The 17,117-nt window shown below is 41.0% G+C and overlaps 1 protein-coding gene across 1 annotated transcript; it reads left to right on the forward strand.

Annotated features, from left to right (window-relative positions):
• The first annotated feature begins 736 nt into the window (after positions 1-736).
• LOC120065735 (potassium voltage-gated channel subfamily C member 1-like) lies at positions 737-4,800 on the forward strand. Its single transcript, XM_039016823.1, has 3 exons — positions 737-1,450; positions 3,400-4,276; positions 4,377-4,800. Exons 1-3 carry the CDS (start codon positions 860-862, stop codon positions 4,379-4,381), a joined length of 1,473 nt encoding a protein of 490 aa, XP_038872751.1. The 5' UTR covers positions 737-859; the 3' UTR covers positions 4,382-4,800.
• Positions 4,801-17,117: the final 12,317 nt, after the last annotated feature.

Consider the following 17,117-nt stretch of genomic DNA (forward strand, 5'->3'; position numbering starts at 1 on the left):
TGTCTCACATATTGTGAGGTTGTTCTTTTCCAGAGATTTATGTTTGGATGTTTTACCTATTTTGAAATCTATTGATATAAACTTTAAGATGTAAAGAAATTAAGCCGTACCCCTAACCAGCCTGGTCTTATAGACTAGAAATAACATACTAAATGTAAATCCGATGCACTCAAGTTAGTATGATATGTTATGTTTGGTATGGCTACATAACACAAATGGTTACTTAAGGCAAAAACAAAAGTAGGGTGGTTGGTCAGGGTGGGGGTATAACACGAACGTCTAGCAACTCAAAGGTTGTGAGTTCAAATCTCATCACGGATCTCTTCTCCTGACCTTAACCCTCTAACCTAACTGCCTAGATAACGTTAGTCAGCTAGCCACCTAGTTGGAATTCGCAAGATATCACATGTTTTGCAAATTCGGGAACCTATTGTGCATCGTAACATAATACACCTTTTTAATTTGTAATATATCATATGAAATGGGTGTTGGACATCCACAAATTAATACATACCATACAAAATGTAACATATCATACTAAATAGAGTATCTCAGATTTACTTCAGGAATAATACTAAATGCTTGGAGACCAGGTTTCCCTAACTGACAGAAGTGGGAAAAACTTTGGAATGCAGGAAGGGGGCTGCCTACAGGGCGGGACTACACTGTAGTAGGCTCTGAAGCAATAAATAGAAGGAAAGATCATGATTTCTTCTCAAACTTAACTACCAAAGGAGAGAGATGATAGCCTGCCGTAATGCTGTTTTTCTTTACCCCTGGGCCTGAGAAACCTTTTAAATCTCTTCAAAAATGTTGGCACAGATGAGGACCGTAGGCTAAACAACATTCCTTCCAGGTCATGATCAGCTCAATGTATGTGTCCTCTCAGGGCCATACTTCAGCCCATGGCCACGACAGGACCTCGTCGAAAACATATCTAAGGGAAGACTGGGACAAAAAAGGGGATGTCACAAAAAAGGTTGTTATCAACGTTGGTGGCATGCGTCATGAAACTTACATGAGCACTCTCAAGAGCTTGCCTGGTACCCGTTTGGCTAAACTGATGGATCATGACCCCAGTGGTGACCCTGAATTCTTCTTCGACAGACATCCAGGTGTTTTCTCCAATGTTCTGAATTATTACAGAACCGGTAAGCTTCACTGTCCAAAAGATGTCTGCGGTCCCCTTTTTGAAGAGGAGTTGGCTTTTTGGGGGGTCGACAAGGCAGACGTGGAACCTTGTTGCTGGATAACATTCTGCCAACATAGGGATGCCAAAGAGGCCCTTGCAGCGTTCGGCCCATCTGACTCAAATGAGCACCACAATGAAGAGTTTCCAGAGTCATTCGATGTTGAGGACAACCCAGCTAATTCTCAGAGCTGCTTCAAAAGGTGGAAACCAAAAATATGGGCTTTATTTGATGACCCGTTCTCGTCTAAGACTGCCAAGGTTTGTATTCTTTATTCTCTCCCAATTAATAAAAAAATAAGTTTTGATAGGGACTGAATCAGGCTAGTCAGTGTGAGGCTGGGTAATTCCCTCTGGGCATTCCTACCAAGCTGTGGAGAAGGTGGTGTGGTAGCAGGCAGGCTCTGTTTACTGCAGTTATAAACCATATGGCTTTTCCATAAACCAAACAGCTCTAATGACTGCGCAGAGCAGGCAGCAGGCATAGAAACGGATCACAGCAGTGAAACAGAGTCACTAATTTTGAAGAAAAATAAACACTTGCAATGGCTTGGAGAAGCACGTGGAAGCAGCTCTGAAAGCCTGAAGCACGTCTGATGTATCACACCCCTTTAAAGGCCGTGGCTGTGAATACTGAGTTTGTGCCCCTGCTCTGCCCCTCTGGAAACCTCTTTCTCAAACCTATGGATCCAGATCACGTTCTGCGCATGTGTTATTTTACGTACACATATTTGTCCTTGTTGATGTTGTCTATATCACTACCTCATATTCTGAGCAGCTGAAATAAAAACCCTGCAGTGATTTGAACAAACATTCAAGGCCTTTATGAAGGCTACAGCCTTCTCTGTCTGTTGTAATGGATATTGCAGTTGCACAAGCAGGACACAGTCCATACATGTTGCATTGGAGTAAAAACAATCTGTGTTTTGTTAGCCAATGTTTACAATTATGATAAAAAAATAACATTACATTTCTAATTAGACTGTATGTCTGTGTCTTGCTTGTGTTTGATATGCTGCCTAAATAGCTGCATTTAACTCCCCACTTGAGTTTTGCCTTGGGGCAAAAAACTATCTGCAAGTTTGTATGAACATGTTGATCATCTTTTGTGTACAACATGTAAATAGCTGCATGTAGCCTAATTCCCCTCCTGAAAAAATAACATGAAATCATGCATATGCTTAATAGCCTACTGAGGCATGGAATCCAATAAATAGTTGGAACATGTCAACCATGCCCTTTGTGTACAACATAAGATTTGTGGGCTACACCTGGGGTGTAATCATTTGCCAAACGAGAGTTGTTATTTGACAAATTCAGGGAGGTCCTGCCCCGTTTCGTTTGCTTCCGTTTAAGAAAAGTTTTGCAACAGAATCAGCGTAATGAATACATCCCAGGCAAAGGTATACAAGGAGGGGGAAGCGGCAGCAGAGCACTGAGCAGCAGCTACTGTTCACACATTTTTATTTGCACATGCGCAGAAATGTCCATATCTTTAAACCATGCACTTCACAAATAAAAATTGAAAACAAAAAAGAATAAGATATAAATAAAAGTAATCACAGACAATAAGGGCAAAAAACAACTACTACAAAAGGTAGTAGCATAAGCCAAATGTAAAAAATAAGTAAAGGCAAGGCTAAAAAGGTGTGTGCAGAAATAAATAAAAAATCCACTGTTTTTACTACACTCAGATTCTCTTGTCGGCTGTTCCATAGGCTAGGACTTGTAATAATAAAAGCAGCTTCACCAGAATTGAAGCTTCAGGGTGAATCTCAATTCTATTTTCTTCTTACATATGTTTTCCTTTCCTCCTTCTTAAAACAGAGAAGATTGGAGTGCAGGAACTTCAGATCTTCTGCTCCAATGTGCTTTGAGAAGGAGATGGGGAGAGAGGAATGAAGGAATGAAAAAATGCAATTGAGATTCACCCTCAGAGTCCCTTGAATGGTTCAGTCATGTAACTCTCATTAGGTCATGTCACTCAAATGAAGGTACTGTGGCTCCATATGAAACAGCAACCATGGGATTGAGTCAGTTCAGGAGACAACACACAAGCCTAATCTCAACAACAAATAGCCTTTTTAATACAATGGTCCAACACGTCAATCAAACCTAGAAGACAAGTAAATCAGTGTGTTGTTTGTGTCTTTAATCATTATGAGATGATCCACTTAGAGTCATACAATGCCCCTTCTTGTCATTTGCAGGTCATTGCGTTTGCTTCCCTCTTCTTCATCCTCCTTTCCATCACAGCTTTCTGTCTGGAGACACATGACAGCTTCCACACGTTAGAGCAACGCACAGAGCTGGTCATAGATGGGAACCACACCGAAGAGGTGACGTACTATGAGATAGTGACCAAACCTACTCTGACTGTGGTGGAGGGCGTCTGTGTGGTGTGGTTCATATTTGAGTTCCTGGTCCGTTTCACCTGCTGCTCCAACATACTGCTGTTTGTGAAGAACATACTAAACATCATTGACTTTGTGGCCATCCTGCCCTTCTTCTTGGATGTGGGGCTGAGTGGGAATGCCCTGGGCTTCCTGCGTGTGCTGAACTTTGTGAGGATCCTGAGGATCTTTAAGCTGATGCGCCACATGGTGGGAGTGCGTGTGTTAGTCTACACACTAAAGGCCAGCGTTCAAGAGTTCTGCCTCCTTGCTGTCTTCTTTGGAATTGGAATGCTAATTTTCAGCACCCTGGAATTCTACGCAGAGCGAGTACATGGTGACCCTGAAGACCCAACTTTGACTGCGCACACCAATTTTAAGAACATCCCCATAGGCTTCTGGTGGGCGGTGGTTACCATGACAACCCTGGGCTATGGGGACATGTACCCGGAGACCTGTTCCGGCATGGTAATTGGAGCCCTGTGTGCTCTGGCAGGTATTCTGACCATAGCCATGCCTGTCCCAGTCATAGTCAATAACTTCCGCCTGTACCACTCCCTGGCCATGGCCCAACAAAAGCTCCCAAAGAAGAAGAAGAGGCAACACCTGCCCCTGTCTGGAGTGCTTAGCCAGCCATCCCCAAGTGGGGAGCAGATAGAATTATGCCTGTTATCAGGGGAGCGCTCTTGTTCAGGTATTTTATAATATTTGTATATTCATATTTGATTATATTAATATCCCTATTTTTGTTCCTCATAAAACAAGATCAACTTTTCTCTCTCTTTCCCTCTTAGAATGAATCCCGGCGTTAGTCTGGCTATGAGACCCTGGATGTAGAGACTGGATCCTGATTGTACCATTACACCAGATTGGGACATTATAGCTATGTTATACCATGAATAACATTATAACATTTTACATTTTAATATCTTTATAGCCCAAAGGTCAAACAATATTTGTTTGTGTGTATTCAAGGTACTATGTATTATTGGTTTATTCGGATCCCCATTAGCTTTTGCAGAAGCAGCAGCTATTCTTCCTGGGGTCCACACAAAAACATAAAACACAACAAGTAACAAAACACTGATGTACTGATAGACAAGAACAGTCACACAAATGTAAAATGATACAATATACAGTTAGTATTCCAAACATCAAGAACACCTTCCTAACATTGAGTTGCACCCCCTTCTGCCCTCAGAACAGCCTCAATTCGTCGGGGCGTGGACTTTGTCGGGGCAAGGTGTCGAAAGTGTTCCACAGGGATGCTGGCCCATGTTGACTTCAATGCTTCCCACAGTTGTGTCAAGTTGGCTGGATGGCCATTTGGGTGGTGGATCATTCTTGATACACACGGGAAACTGTTCATTCACATTTGAGAAACTGAGCGTAAAAAACCCAGCAGGATTGCAGTTCTTGACACAAACCGCTGCCCCTGGCACCTACTACCATACCCGTTCAAAGGCACTTAAATCTTTTGTCTTGCCCATTCACCCTCTGAATGGAACACATACACAATCCATGTCTCAAAAATCATTCTTTAACCTTATCTACATTGATTAAAGTGGATTTAACAAATTACATCAATAAGTGATCATAGCTATCACCTGTATTCACCTGGTCATGGAAAGAGCAGGGGTTCTTAATGTTTTCTACACTCATTGTACAAACAACACAACTAAAGAATAACGTGTGTGTAGATTGTTTGTGTTAGAGTGTGATAGAGTGTGTGGGCATGTGTTTGTATGTGTGTCACTTCACAGTCCCTATTGTGCCATGAGATGTTGTTTTATCCATTTGTTTTATGTAATTTTGCTGTTTGCTTGAGTAATTGGAGATGGAAGGGAGTTCCATGCAATCATGGCTCTGTATAATACTGTGCATTTCCGTGAATTTGTTTTGGACCTGGGGACTGTGAAGAGACCCCTGGTGGCATGTCTTGTGGGGTATGTATGGGTGTCTGAGCTGTATGTTATCTGATTATGCAGACAATCTGGAATTTTCATCACAGTAATATTTCTCATAAAGACTAGAAGGGAATCAGTTCATCTCTCGTCAACCCTCAACCAGGAAAAACTGTCATGCATGTTCTTGATGTTAGTTCTGTGTGTGCAGTTAAGGGCAAGGCCTGCTGCTTTGTTTTGAGCCAGCTGCAGCTTTGCTAGGGATTTCTTTGCTGCACTTGACCATATTACCGGACAGTAATCCCGTTCAAATATTTTTTATTGAACACACACAGGAATGGTGTATAGGTATAAAAGGCAGGTATACAATTTTTATCTAAACATAGAGCAGACAGAAACAAAAAGACCCAGAGTTCTGGATACAAAACAATTATTACAAAACAAGACATACAGAACAAGGACAGGTAGAAAGAAAGAGGGTAGGCCCCCCCCCCCCCACTTATTCCCCCCCTTTATCCCTCCCCCACTTCTTCCCCCCCTTTATCCCTTCCCCTTATTCCCCTCCCGACTGCTCGGGTGGCGGTGCCAGCACATGCTGCCCAAAGGTGGATTAAAATATTACAATTGAGAGTGCGTTAAAAAGTACATATTCACAGCGCCGAATGGTCCAAGTAAGAGAGGAAAGGCTGCCAGATTTGATCAAATGTTGATAGTTTATTGTTCAGAATATATCTAATCCTTTCTAAGTGTACAGTGTTTGCCAATTCGCTGAGCCATAATTTGGTAGTGGGCGCTTCCTTCTTTTTCCAAAACAACAAGATTAGTTTTTTTGCCGAAATGAGACTGTAAGAGATGAGTTGTTTTTGAGGGTTGGTTAATCCGTTTAGGGAATCAGACACTCCCAGGATTATCAGAAGCGGGTCTGGGTCAATTGAAGTCTCCAGAACTTCAGAGAGGATCCTAAAAATTCCACACCAGTAACCATACAAGCTAGAGCATAGGGCAAAGCAGTGGAGTAGTGTACCCTGTGCAGCCTGACATTTATCACACATAGGGGATGTATCAGGAAATATCCTATGCAGTTTGGTTTTGGAATAGTGTAATCTGTGTAATACCTTGAATTGTATGAGACGATGTCTGGAGTTAATGGAGCAGGTGTGGATATACTCCAAGCTATCTTCCCAGTCTGCCACCGAAATGTCAGTCCCTAGTTCTTCCTCCCATTTTGCCTTAATGGCATCTGTAGAAGGTGTGCTAACCGATTGAAAAGCATCATATAAACGAGATATCAGTTTGTCTGAGGTGGGGGATGTTTTTATGCATCCGTCAAACATGGAAGGCTTAGCGTTCCCAAATGTTGGGAGGTGCTTTCTAACATAGTCTCTGATTTGTAGGTATCTGAAAAAGTTACTTCTGGGAAGATTATAAGTTTCCCTCAGCAACTCAAAGGAAGCAAAGGTCCCTTCTATATATAAATCCCCTATGGTACTTATCCCCAACTCTCCCCATTGCTCAAAGGTGTTATCAAGGTTAGAGGGGGCAAAGGAGGGGTTCCTGGCAACAGGGAGCATGAATGACATTGGTCTAAGCTCAAAGTGGGTTTTAATTTGCTTCCAGATTCGGACTGTGCTATGTATAATAGGATTGTTACGATAAAGTGACCTCTCCAGATTGACAGGCGACAAAATCACAGCACCAATAGAGAAGGGGTGACACTCCTCCCGCTCCATACTAAGCCAGCTGGGTGACGGACGTGCGTCATCCAGCAAAAACGTAACAGCGCGGAGGTTAGCGGCCCAATAATAAAATATAAAATTTGGGAGAGACAATCCTCCTTCCATTTTGGATTTGCAGAGGTGTTTTTTACCTATCCTGTGTGTTTTATAATCCCAGATGAAAGGATTGATAATTGAGTCCAGTTGTTTATGAAAGGATTTAGGTATGAATACTGGGATGTTCTGGTATAGGTAGAGCAGTTGTGGGAGGAAGACCATTTTAATGGCATTAATTCTTCCGAGCAGAGAAATTGGGAGAGTTCTCCAAAATTGTATGTTTGTCTTGAGTTTTTGCATCAGAGAGGGGAAATTCTCTTTAAATAGTAAGGAGTATTGTTTGGTAACTACAATTCCTAGATAGGTAAATTTTTCGGAAGATAACTTAACTGGAAGATGTTCTAGCCAGGAGGTGTTTTGTAACTGTATGGGCATTAATTCACTCTTGTTCCAATTTATTCTGTATCCCGAGAAGGTACCAAACAAATTAATCACATCAAGAATAGCTGGAATACTAGCTTGGGGTTCTGTTACATAGAGGAGAATGTCATCTGCGTATAGGGAAATCTTATTTAGAGTATCTTTAGTATTATAGCCGTGTATTGCTGCATCAGATCTAATCGCCTGAGCTAGAGGTTCAATGATTAGGGCGAAGAGCATAGGCGACAGCGCACAACCCTGCCTTGTCCCTCTGTAGAGGTTAAATCGGGGCGACAATGATTGGTTAGTGAGTATTCTCGCACAGGGGTTCCTATATAAAAGCTGGATCCAATTTATGAACCCATCTCCAATATTAAATTTCTGTAGGACTCTATAGGACCACTCAACTTGGTCAAAAGCCTTCTCGGCGTCAAGAGATATAACGGCAAGGTCCACGTTTGGTAACCTCTGAGAATACATAATGTTGAAGAGGCGCCTGAGATTGAAGAATGAGTTTCTGTTCGGGATAAAGCCGGTCTGGTCCGAGTGGACCAATTTGCCAATTAAAGTGCTAAGCCTGTTAGCCAGGGTTTTTGCTAAAATCTTTTGGTCTGTATTAAGGAGGGATATTGGTCTGTATGACCCTACCTCTTCCGGATCTTTACCCTTCTTATGTATAACTGTAATGAATGCTTCATCCAAAGTAGATGGGAGAGCTCCATCCTCCTTGGCCTGAACCAACATTTTGTGCAGGTAGGGAGAGAGCATGTTGCTGAATGATTTATAGAATTCACCAGGGTATCCATCTGGGCCCGGGGTCTTGCCACACTTTAGAGTTTTAATTGTTTCTCGAATTTCTTCAAGAGATATTTCCTTATTCAGGAAGTTAGAATCTTCCTGGTTCAGGGCAGGAAGATTACAGTCCTCCAAAAAGTTTTGCATAATTAAGGGGTTAGGATCTGCTTTAGATGTATATAGAGTCTCATAAAACTGACGGAATCTGTCATTGATGTCTTTGGGGGAAGAGAGTAATTCCCCAGATGCAGATTTAACTTTGTGAATCATTCGGTCACTCACATTTTTTCGAAGTTGTCTGGCGAGTAATTTGTGTGGTTTGTCACCAAACTCAAAATATTTTTGCTTGGCCTAGAGAAAAGATTTAGCAATTTTAGCTGAGAGAATCTGATTATATTCAAATTTTAAAGAGGTAATTTTTTTATGTTTCTCCATAGATGGATGTCTAGCATTCTCCCTATCCAGTAAGTGAATTTGTCCCTCCAGTTCTACCAGTTTTCCCCTGTTTTGCCTACTCCTGACAGTCTGATAGGAGATGATACAGCCTCTCAAATAAGCCTTAAGTGTTTCCCACAGTAATGCTGGGGAAGTCTCTGTGTTGTCGTTGGTATCAAAGAAAAATGTAATTTGGTCTTTAAGATGTTCACAGAATGTTGGTTCTGTGAGGAGCTGAGGATTTAACCTCCAGACTCTCTCGTTTGGTACGATGTCACCCAATCTCAGGGAGAAGGTGAGTGGACTGTGGTCCGAGATTATAATATCATGATACTTCACATTACAGGTATAGGGGAGTAGTTTAGCATCAACCAAAAAGTAGTCAATTCGAGTATCAACTTTGTGAACATGAGAGTAAAAGGAGTATTCCCTACCCTTAGGGTTAGTGATCCTCCATATATCAAATAAGTTAGAATTCTTTATGTAGGTATTCAAGAATTCACTTGAATAGGAGGTGGGGGTTCGCCGGGTAGAGGATCTGTCCAAATATTGGTCTAGCACACAGTTAAGGTCCCCTCCAATGATCAGGTTAGTATGGGAGATATCTGGAATCAGGGCAAGGACTCTTTTGAAAAAAGAGGGATTATCAATGTTTGGCCCATAGATATTTAGTAGAGTTACAGAAGTAGAGTGGATCTCTCCTATTACGATCACATAACGACCCTCTTTATCCACAATAGTGGTTTTATGTAGAAAGGGAATTCCTTTCCGTACCAGAATCGCTGTGCCTCTCGTTTTGGCAGAGAAGTTAGAGTGATACACTTGCCCCACCCACCTACATTTAAGTCTGCTATGAGAATTATTTTTCAGATGGGTTTCTTGCAAAAAATATAATATCAGACGAGAGTGCTTTCAAGTGGGCTAGGACCTTGCCTCTCTTAATTGGTTCGTTTAAACCCTTGACATTCCAGGAAGTGAATGTGAGCCCCGCCCCCCTCTCATTTGTAGTTCCTATGGTGGCCTGCATAACATGTAACTCAATAAAAAGGTAAGAAAGCGCACCAAACCATCACGATCAGCATATGTAGCAGCTACACCCGAGCAGTATCCAACCAGCCCCTCCCCCCTGCAAGCACCTTTACTTCCCACCCTGTTCCCCTACTTTCCCCACTATTTACCCCCCCGATCAAACAAATAGGAAAGAAAAAAAAAGAAAAAAAAGAATAATAAACACATTGTCTGGCCGATGCCAAAAAAGCACGGCGCGACCTCGAACAAGAGGTAAAACAAAAATAAAATCCCAACTATACGTTCACCTCTCACTATCCTAGAACTTCTACTAACATATGAACTGAGGAGGCTCCCGCGAATAAAGTGTTCAATTAGCATCTAATAAACCTAAAGAGAATAAGTTGCATATTGCGCACTTAAGCGTCATCTTGGGTCAATCCCTGAGATAAGCAAGATATAGCATCACAAGATTATATTGCTAAGCAATGCCGGTCTAAACATGAACCATCAGCAACCGACATAGACAGCAGTACATTTACATATTGTGGGTTAGATCGGAAACAAGAATTTTTCTTAATTAAACGTACCCCCCAGTCAGAAAATAAATAAATAAAAAGGTTATATATATATATATATATATATACATATATACATACATACCTACACATACACATATACATATATACATACACATACATACACACACACATACATACACACATACACACACATACATACATACGTACATACACACATACATACACACACACAAAAAAAATACATATAAAAGTATATATTTAAAAAATATATATACATATATACACACACACACCCATACATATATACATATGCATATATACACATACATACACATACATACACAAACATTCATGCCCCAGTGTAATAATCTACACTAATTTAAAATATACACATACATAATAGTAAAATGCTAAGAGAAAATAATTATGAAGTACAAATAATAATTATATGTACGCACACCTACACAGACACTACAGAGGGCTGGTGGGGATCTAATCGGGAGAGCGGCCCTCGGCTAAAACAAAGGCAGAACGGCACAAAACATCAACTTGCTATCCAGGTGTCTGTGTCTGCCCCTTCCCAACCATCACCCCCAGTCCCCTGCAAGCAATAAATAAATGGTATTGTAATAACAATAAATGTAAGAATTGAAAAATAAATAACGAAACAAAACAAAAAATGGGGGAATATAAGTATATTCATCCGAAAGTGTCAATGATCAAACCTGGAAGGCATCCCAAATAGGCATCGCTCTGAACACAGCCAGAATGAAAGTGACTTTAACTGAGAGCTCAGACCGCCCTCCACAGCATCTTACATGTTCGGTAGCCCTTGTTGAGACCGTTCAATACGGTTTCACCCGTTATGGTATAGTATGGATTCGATTCCATGAGCAGACCCTAACACACAATGACAAGGCACTCTAACCTGTACGGGGGATTGGCGTATGTTCCCGGATAAACTTCTCTGCGTCCAAAACCGAGGAGAGACAAATCTTCTCACCGGAAGGCGGGGTAATTCTTAGTCTTGCAGGGAAGAGCAAGGCTGGGCGAAGATGGAGTTTGTAGAGTTTGGTCATGACATCTCTGTAGCCGCCGCGGTGCTTTGCCACATCGGGCGCGTAATCATCATAGACACGGAAGGGGTGCCCTTTATGTAACAGGTTGCCCCTCATTCGGGCCTCGCGCAGGATAAGATCCTTGGTCTTGAAACTGTGACAACAGATGATTACTGGGCGAGGACGTTGGCCCGGTCCAGGCACTGGGACAAGGGCGCGATGTGCACGGTCCAGCTGGGGGTCCGAAGCCAAAACATCCAATCCCATTGCATCCTTCAATAGCTTGGCGAAGAAGTCGGTGGGGCGAGAGCCCGCCTCTACCCCCTCTGCCAGACCAACAACGCGAAGGTTATTACGTCTGGAACGGCCCTCCAGGTCGACCACTTTCACAGAAAGCCTCTGCACCCTATCCTGCAGTGACGAGCATAGCTTCTCTAACTCGTCGATCCTACCAGCGTTGAATTCAGAAGCTTTCTCAAGGTCCACAATACTCTGGCCCTGCGAAGCGACCGTTCGAATGGTGCTCTCGATTTTGGTGTCCAGTTCAGCAATAGTAGCCTTAAGATCCTCAGCTAAAGCAACACGTAGTTCTCCCAAAGCCCGGGTAAGTTCTTTAAGTGTCATGTTGTTGCCTGTGCCTTCCGCCATGTCTGTCTCGTTGTTTGGTGTGGAGTAGGCCTCCGATGTGGATTTATTGTCCTTTGGTCGCCTATTACTCGGCATTTTTACACAGAAAGTTACAATGTTGTATTAGAAAGAAAAGTTTGCTGTAAAAAGTATCATAAAGTAGGTTAAGTTAGATTATTTCGCAAAAAAGCTGCAGGAGCCTCTCACACACCGCCGTTCACTCCAACATGCTAGCTCCGCCCCCACCGGACAGTAATCAAGATGGAAGAAGATCAGAGCCCGAACAACTAGTACAGTTGATTTTAGTGTTAAAAAACTTTTTATACCAGACATAACAACTTTGTCAATATGACTTGACCATGATAATTGACCATTGAATGTTACCTAGGAGTTCAGCTTCCTCAACTTGCTCAATGGTCACACCCTTTATGCACAACTCCAGTTGAGGTTTAGGTCTTAGAGAATGTTTTGAACCAAATACAATACTTTTGCTGACATGTAGAGTGTGTAATCATATTCAAGTTTCAGTCAAGTAATTTACACTGAACAAAAATATAAACACAACATATGAAGTGTTGGTCCCATGTTTCATGAGCTGAAATGAAAGAGCCCAGACATTTTCCATGAGCACAAAAAGCTTCTTCCTCTCAAATTTTGTAAACAAATTTGTTTACAGTACATCCGTGTTAGTGAGCATTTCTCCTTTGCCAAGATAATCCATTCACCTGACACGTGTGGCATATCAAGAAGCTGAATAAACAGCATGATCATTACATGCGTTGGGGACAATAATTGGCCACTCTAAAATGTGCAGTTTTGTCACACAACACAATGCCACAGATGTTTTGAGGGAGCGTTACATTGGCATGTTGACTGCCGGAATGTCCACTGCAGGAATAACCACGCCTGCCCAGGACCTCAACATTGCCTTCTTCACCTGCGGGATCGTCTGAGACCAGCCACCCGGACAGCTGATGAAACTGAGGAGTATTTCTGTCTGCAATAAAGCTTTTTTGTGGGGGGAAAAATATTCTGATTGGCTGGGCCTATGCCCTCCCAAGCCCACCCATGGCTTTGCCCCTGCCCAGTCTTGTGAAATCCATAGATTAGGGCCTAATTTATTTATTTCAAATGACTGATTTACTGTAACAGTAAAATCATGGAAATTGTTGCATGTTGTGTTAATATTTGGGTTTAGTATAGCTATACTAATTCATTTTACATTAATTGAGCATTGATTTAGACATGTACTTTTCTATATGTGAAACAATGAGTTTAAACAATGCTATTTCTGGTATTCTATCAATACTTGCCTGGTTAATTCTTATTCATGATTTGTTTAGGTGAGAGTGTGAAATCACATTGATATTTAAAACAAAATGCATGATTTATCAGGGGAAATTGAAACACAGATGAAATGCATTATCTTTGATATAAAAACATTAAAACCTCTAACAATATTAACACTACAAATTAAAACATTGCAATTATAGTTACTGTATATTCTATAGTTTCTAAGTTTCTGTTCAGTAATTTTTTCATTATATGTCACAGTTGGGTGAGAGCGTAATATCACCACAATATCTGTCTGTAATAATCATCCGCAACAAAGTCTAATAAAAATGTCTACTGCCTGTGTTCTGATGGGTTAAGCCTGTGTTCACAGCTGTGTCCTCTTGTTGAAGGGTTGTACATTGGCTTCTGAGAAGCCCTTTAGCTGTTCTCTGCCAAAACATCCATTATGAGAGAGGACAGCACCATTTCCTCTTCCAGAATAACAACAGCTGTGTACAGATATGTGTCATCTGTTGGCCTCCAAGGGATTGCTTCACAAATATGTACAAAGGGCGTATTTTCATTGCATTGAAATGTGAATTAATTATGATCCTTGTGAACCATGGCAATACTTTCCTCTGTGTACAGTATATATTACTTAATGAGAGTGAGGACATGTGTGATTGTGTTCAGCTGGGAACATGGTTATTTCCCAATATGGGATATGTTGAGTGCCAAATGGTTAAGTTTGCGCAATGCTAGGAAACATTATGCTCCCATTTGTAAAGAGAACAGCACAGTGTTTCAGGCCATCCAAACTACATGTATCTTATCTACACATCTAGCTTGTCCTAAAAGTTCAACACAAATCACTTGACAGGTTCTTTATGGTTTATTGATATTTTTGGTGATATCCCCAAAAACATTATTACTCTTTTCACATGTAGTTTCAATAGCGTACAATCGTCATGATGGAAGAGAGAGTTGGTTTTGGTTGGGCCTCCGATTCAATGTTCAACTTCTGCTTGGTAAGTCCCTGCACCCACTTATTATAAGAAGTAAACTACAAACTCACTAACACACATTCATAGACACAAATACACATACCCACACTCACACACTCATATTATGTTGAAAGTCACTTTAACACTTTAGCTACAAAGGGGCAGTTCCTAACCACAACTAATTTTCTCTACAGAGGTTTTAGCCTCCCATCCCGTTACTGTTACTGCAGCAGATAATATAATAGTACAATGCTTTAACAAAGACTGTACCCACGCTAGGGCAAACATTGAGCATACCAACATGCAGACAACAAAACAAAAACATAACAATACTCTTTTGGAGTTCAAGTGAAAAAGTGCATTCATATTCACCACATCCAATAGTAATTTCTTCCACATTAACTCTTATTAAAACAGTTCTGCAGTGTTAAGACATTTATATACTTCACAAGTTTTGCTCTATCTTTATAATAATTGGATTATTATCGGTTGTAGAATCTTACAGACGTAAGAATATTTACAGATGTTTAAAGTGAGGGATTTCGACTAAAATAAAGCTTGACTAGAACTTCAAGCAAAGACTGGTTGGATATTAACCTACTGCATGGATATGCTTATCCATGTGTTCTTGTCTGGAGGGCCACGCCTCTCTACAAGCAGCTGAGAGAGGAACACATGAGAACCAGAGTGCTGCACATGTAGCTCGTCAGAGTTCGACAATACACGTTCTCAAAATGAGGCTACATTAGGATCACACAAGGTTAACATACTGTACCCCCCTCGTCGCACTCCTTTTACACTCCCATAGTCATAGATAAGGTATACCAACTACAAAATAGAGAAACTTCAAATATACAATGAAATATACACAGGATGAAAACGTTTACAGATAAAATCTTAATTAGTATTAAACATTATGCGCACCAACATACACAGATAGAATATTATGCAGTAATATAAATGTAGTCAATTTAATCATCAACACCATGGCTTTGAACATTGTGATAAAAATACAAATAAAGCAATCCTCTTCATAAAAGAAAGCTAGCTAAAATGGAATCATTTTGACTTCACAGCTAACTGTAAATCAAACGACGATAAAAGTTACAGGCCAAGTGGGCATTTTACTTTATGAAAGTGGGTCATGTTTTTTTTGGGGGGGGGGACATTTTCTTCCTTCCCTGTCCTTTCAGATTGGCAAGTGTACTTTTTTAGTTTGTTATGGTAACAACGTACGGTAAAAGCTTTGCTATCTGTGTGATGAAGGTGTGTAAATACTTGTGGGAAAAGGTCTTGGCAGATATTAAACTAACACTGTGTGCTTGTGTGAGTTCTGTAATACATTCCAATTTGTGCCTATAAATACTACAGTCTTTCTTGTGCTGATGAATTATTTGTAACAAGGTTATGTCAATACATTTTTATATGCTTGGTAGCAATTTATTGCAAAGATTTCTCATAATATGAGATCATCAAAAAAGTGTTGTGCCTGGGAGGGACTCCTTTTGTACTCTTCATCTGTGCTATTTGTAATGACTGGACAAGTCCTCTTTCATCTTCTACATCAATAGCAGCACATTATACAGTGCATTTCTTCCTGGATTTCTGCTCTAAAAGTGATTGTGATCTGTTAATTCTTCTCCATGGTGTATGTACAGGACGTAGGCAGACTCTTTGGTGGAGGTACTGAAGTTTCTAAGACACTAGCTACTTACTGTATGCTTGGCCTGAAGTATCACACTATATAACTCCTACATGATGAACAAGGAGAGTATTGGCTTAAAGTACACAAGATACAGTAGGACACTGAAACTAGATGAGACAGTGGTGCTTATGTGAAGATCATAGCATGAATGCTTGCAAATAGACAATGAAGACAGTGTCTTTACAGCAGCCTTGCACATAGCCTTTCAAAATATACAGATCCCTCTGGACTGTTGGCATTGTAACCAACGCCAATCAATATTGTTCCTGCCTCTAAACACTTAGCTGAAGCAGGTAGAGCATTGAAATGAAAGAAGGTGTGTCAAGAGCAGTCGTCTGCTCAAGTGCTTCAGTGGCACACTAAGTTACAAGGAAATGTTGTACATAAAATCTAGGGAAAGCATAACTACACTCTATCATATGATATAGAGGACTGATATGGAGAACTGCAAAGGTTAAAAGGATTCAAACCTGCCACAAATATATACAGTGCATTCGTAAAGTATTCAGAGCCCTTCACTTTTTGTTACGTTACACCCTTATTCTAAAATGTATTGCATATTCTTTTTCTTCATCAATCGACACACAATACCCCATAATGACAAAGCAAAAACTGGTTTTTAGATATTTTGGCAAATGTATTAAAAATAAAACAGAAATACCACATTTACATAAGTATTCAGACTCTTTACTCAGTACTTTGTTGAAGCACTTTTGGCAGCGATTACAGCCTTGAGTCTTCTTGGGTATGACGCTACAAGCTTGGCACAGTTTCTCCCATTCTTCTCTGCAGATTCTCTCAAGCTCTGTCAGGTTGGATGGGGAGCGTCGCTGCACAGCTATTTTCAGGTCTCTACAGAGATGTTCGCTCGGGTTCAAGTCTGGGCCCTGGCTGGGTCACTCAAGGACATTCAGAGACTTGTCCCGAAACCACTCTTGCGTTGTCTTGGCTGTGAGCTTAGGGTCATTGTCCTGTTGGAAGGTGAACCTT

This window comes from Salvelinus namaycush, chromosome 20 (assembly GCF_016432855.1).
Source record: "Salvelinus namaycush isolate Seneca chromosome 20, SaNama_1.0, whole genome shotgun sequence".
NCBI lineage: Eukaryota > Metazoa > Chordata > Actinopteri > Salmoniformes > Salmonidae > Salvelinus > Salvelinus namaycush.

What these genes read in the sequence shown, in the direction of transcription:
- LOC120065735 (XM_039016823.1), top strand. Translation starts at nt 860, where the DNA reads ATGATCAGCTCAATGTATGTGTCCTCTCAGGGCCATACTTCAGCCCAT. An exon ending in TCTCGTCTAAGACTGCCAAG is followed by an intron (nt 1,451 to 3,399) that starts GTTTGTATTCTT and finishes TGTCATTTGCAG; the next exon opens with GTCATTGCGTTTGCTTCCCT.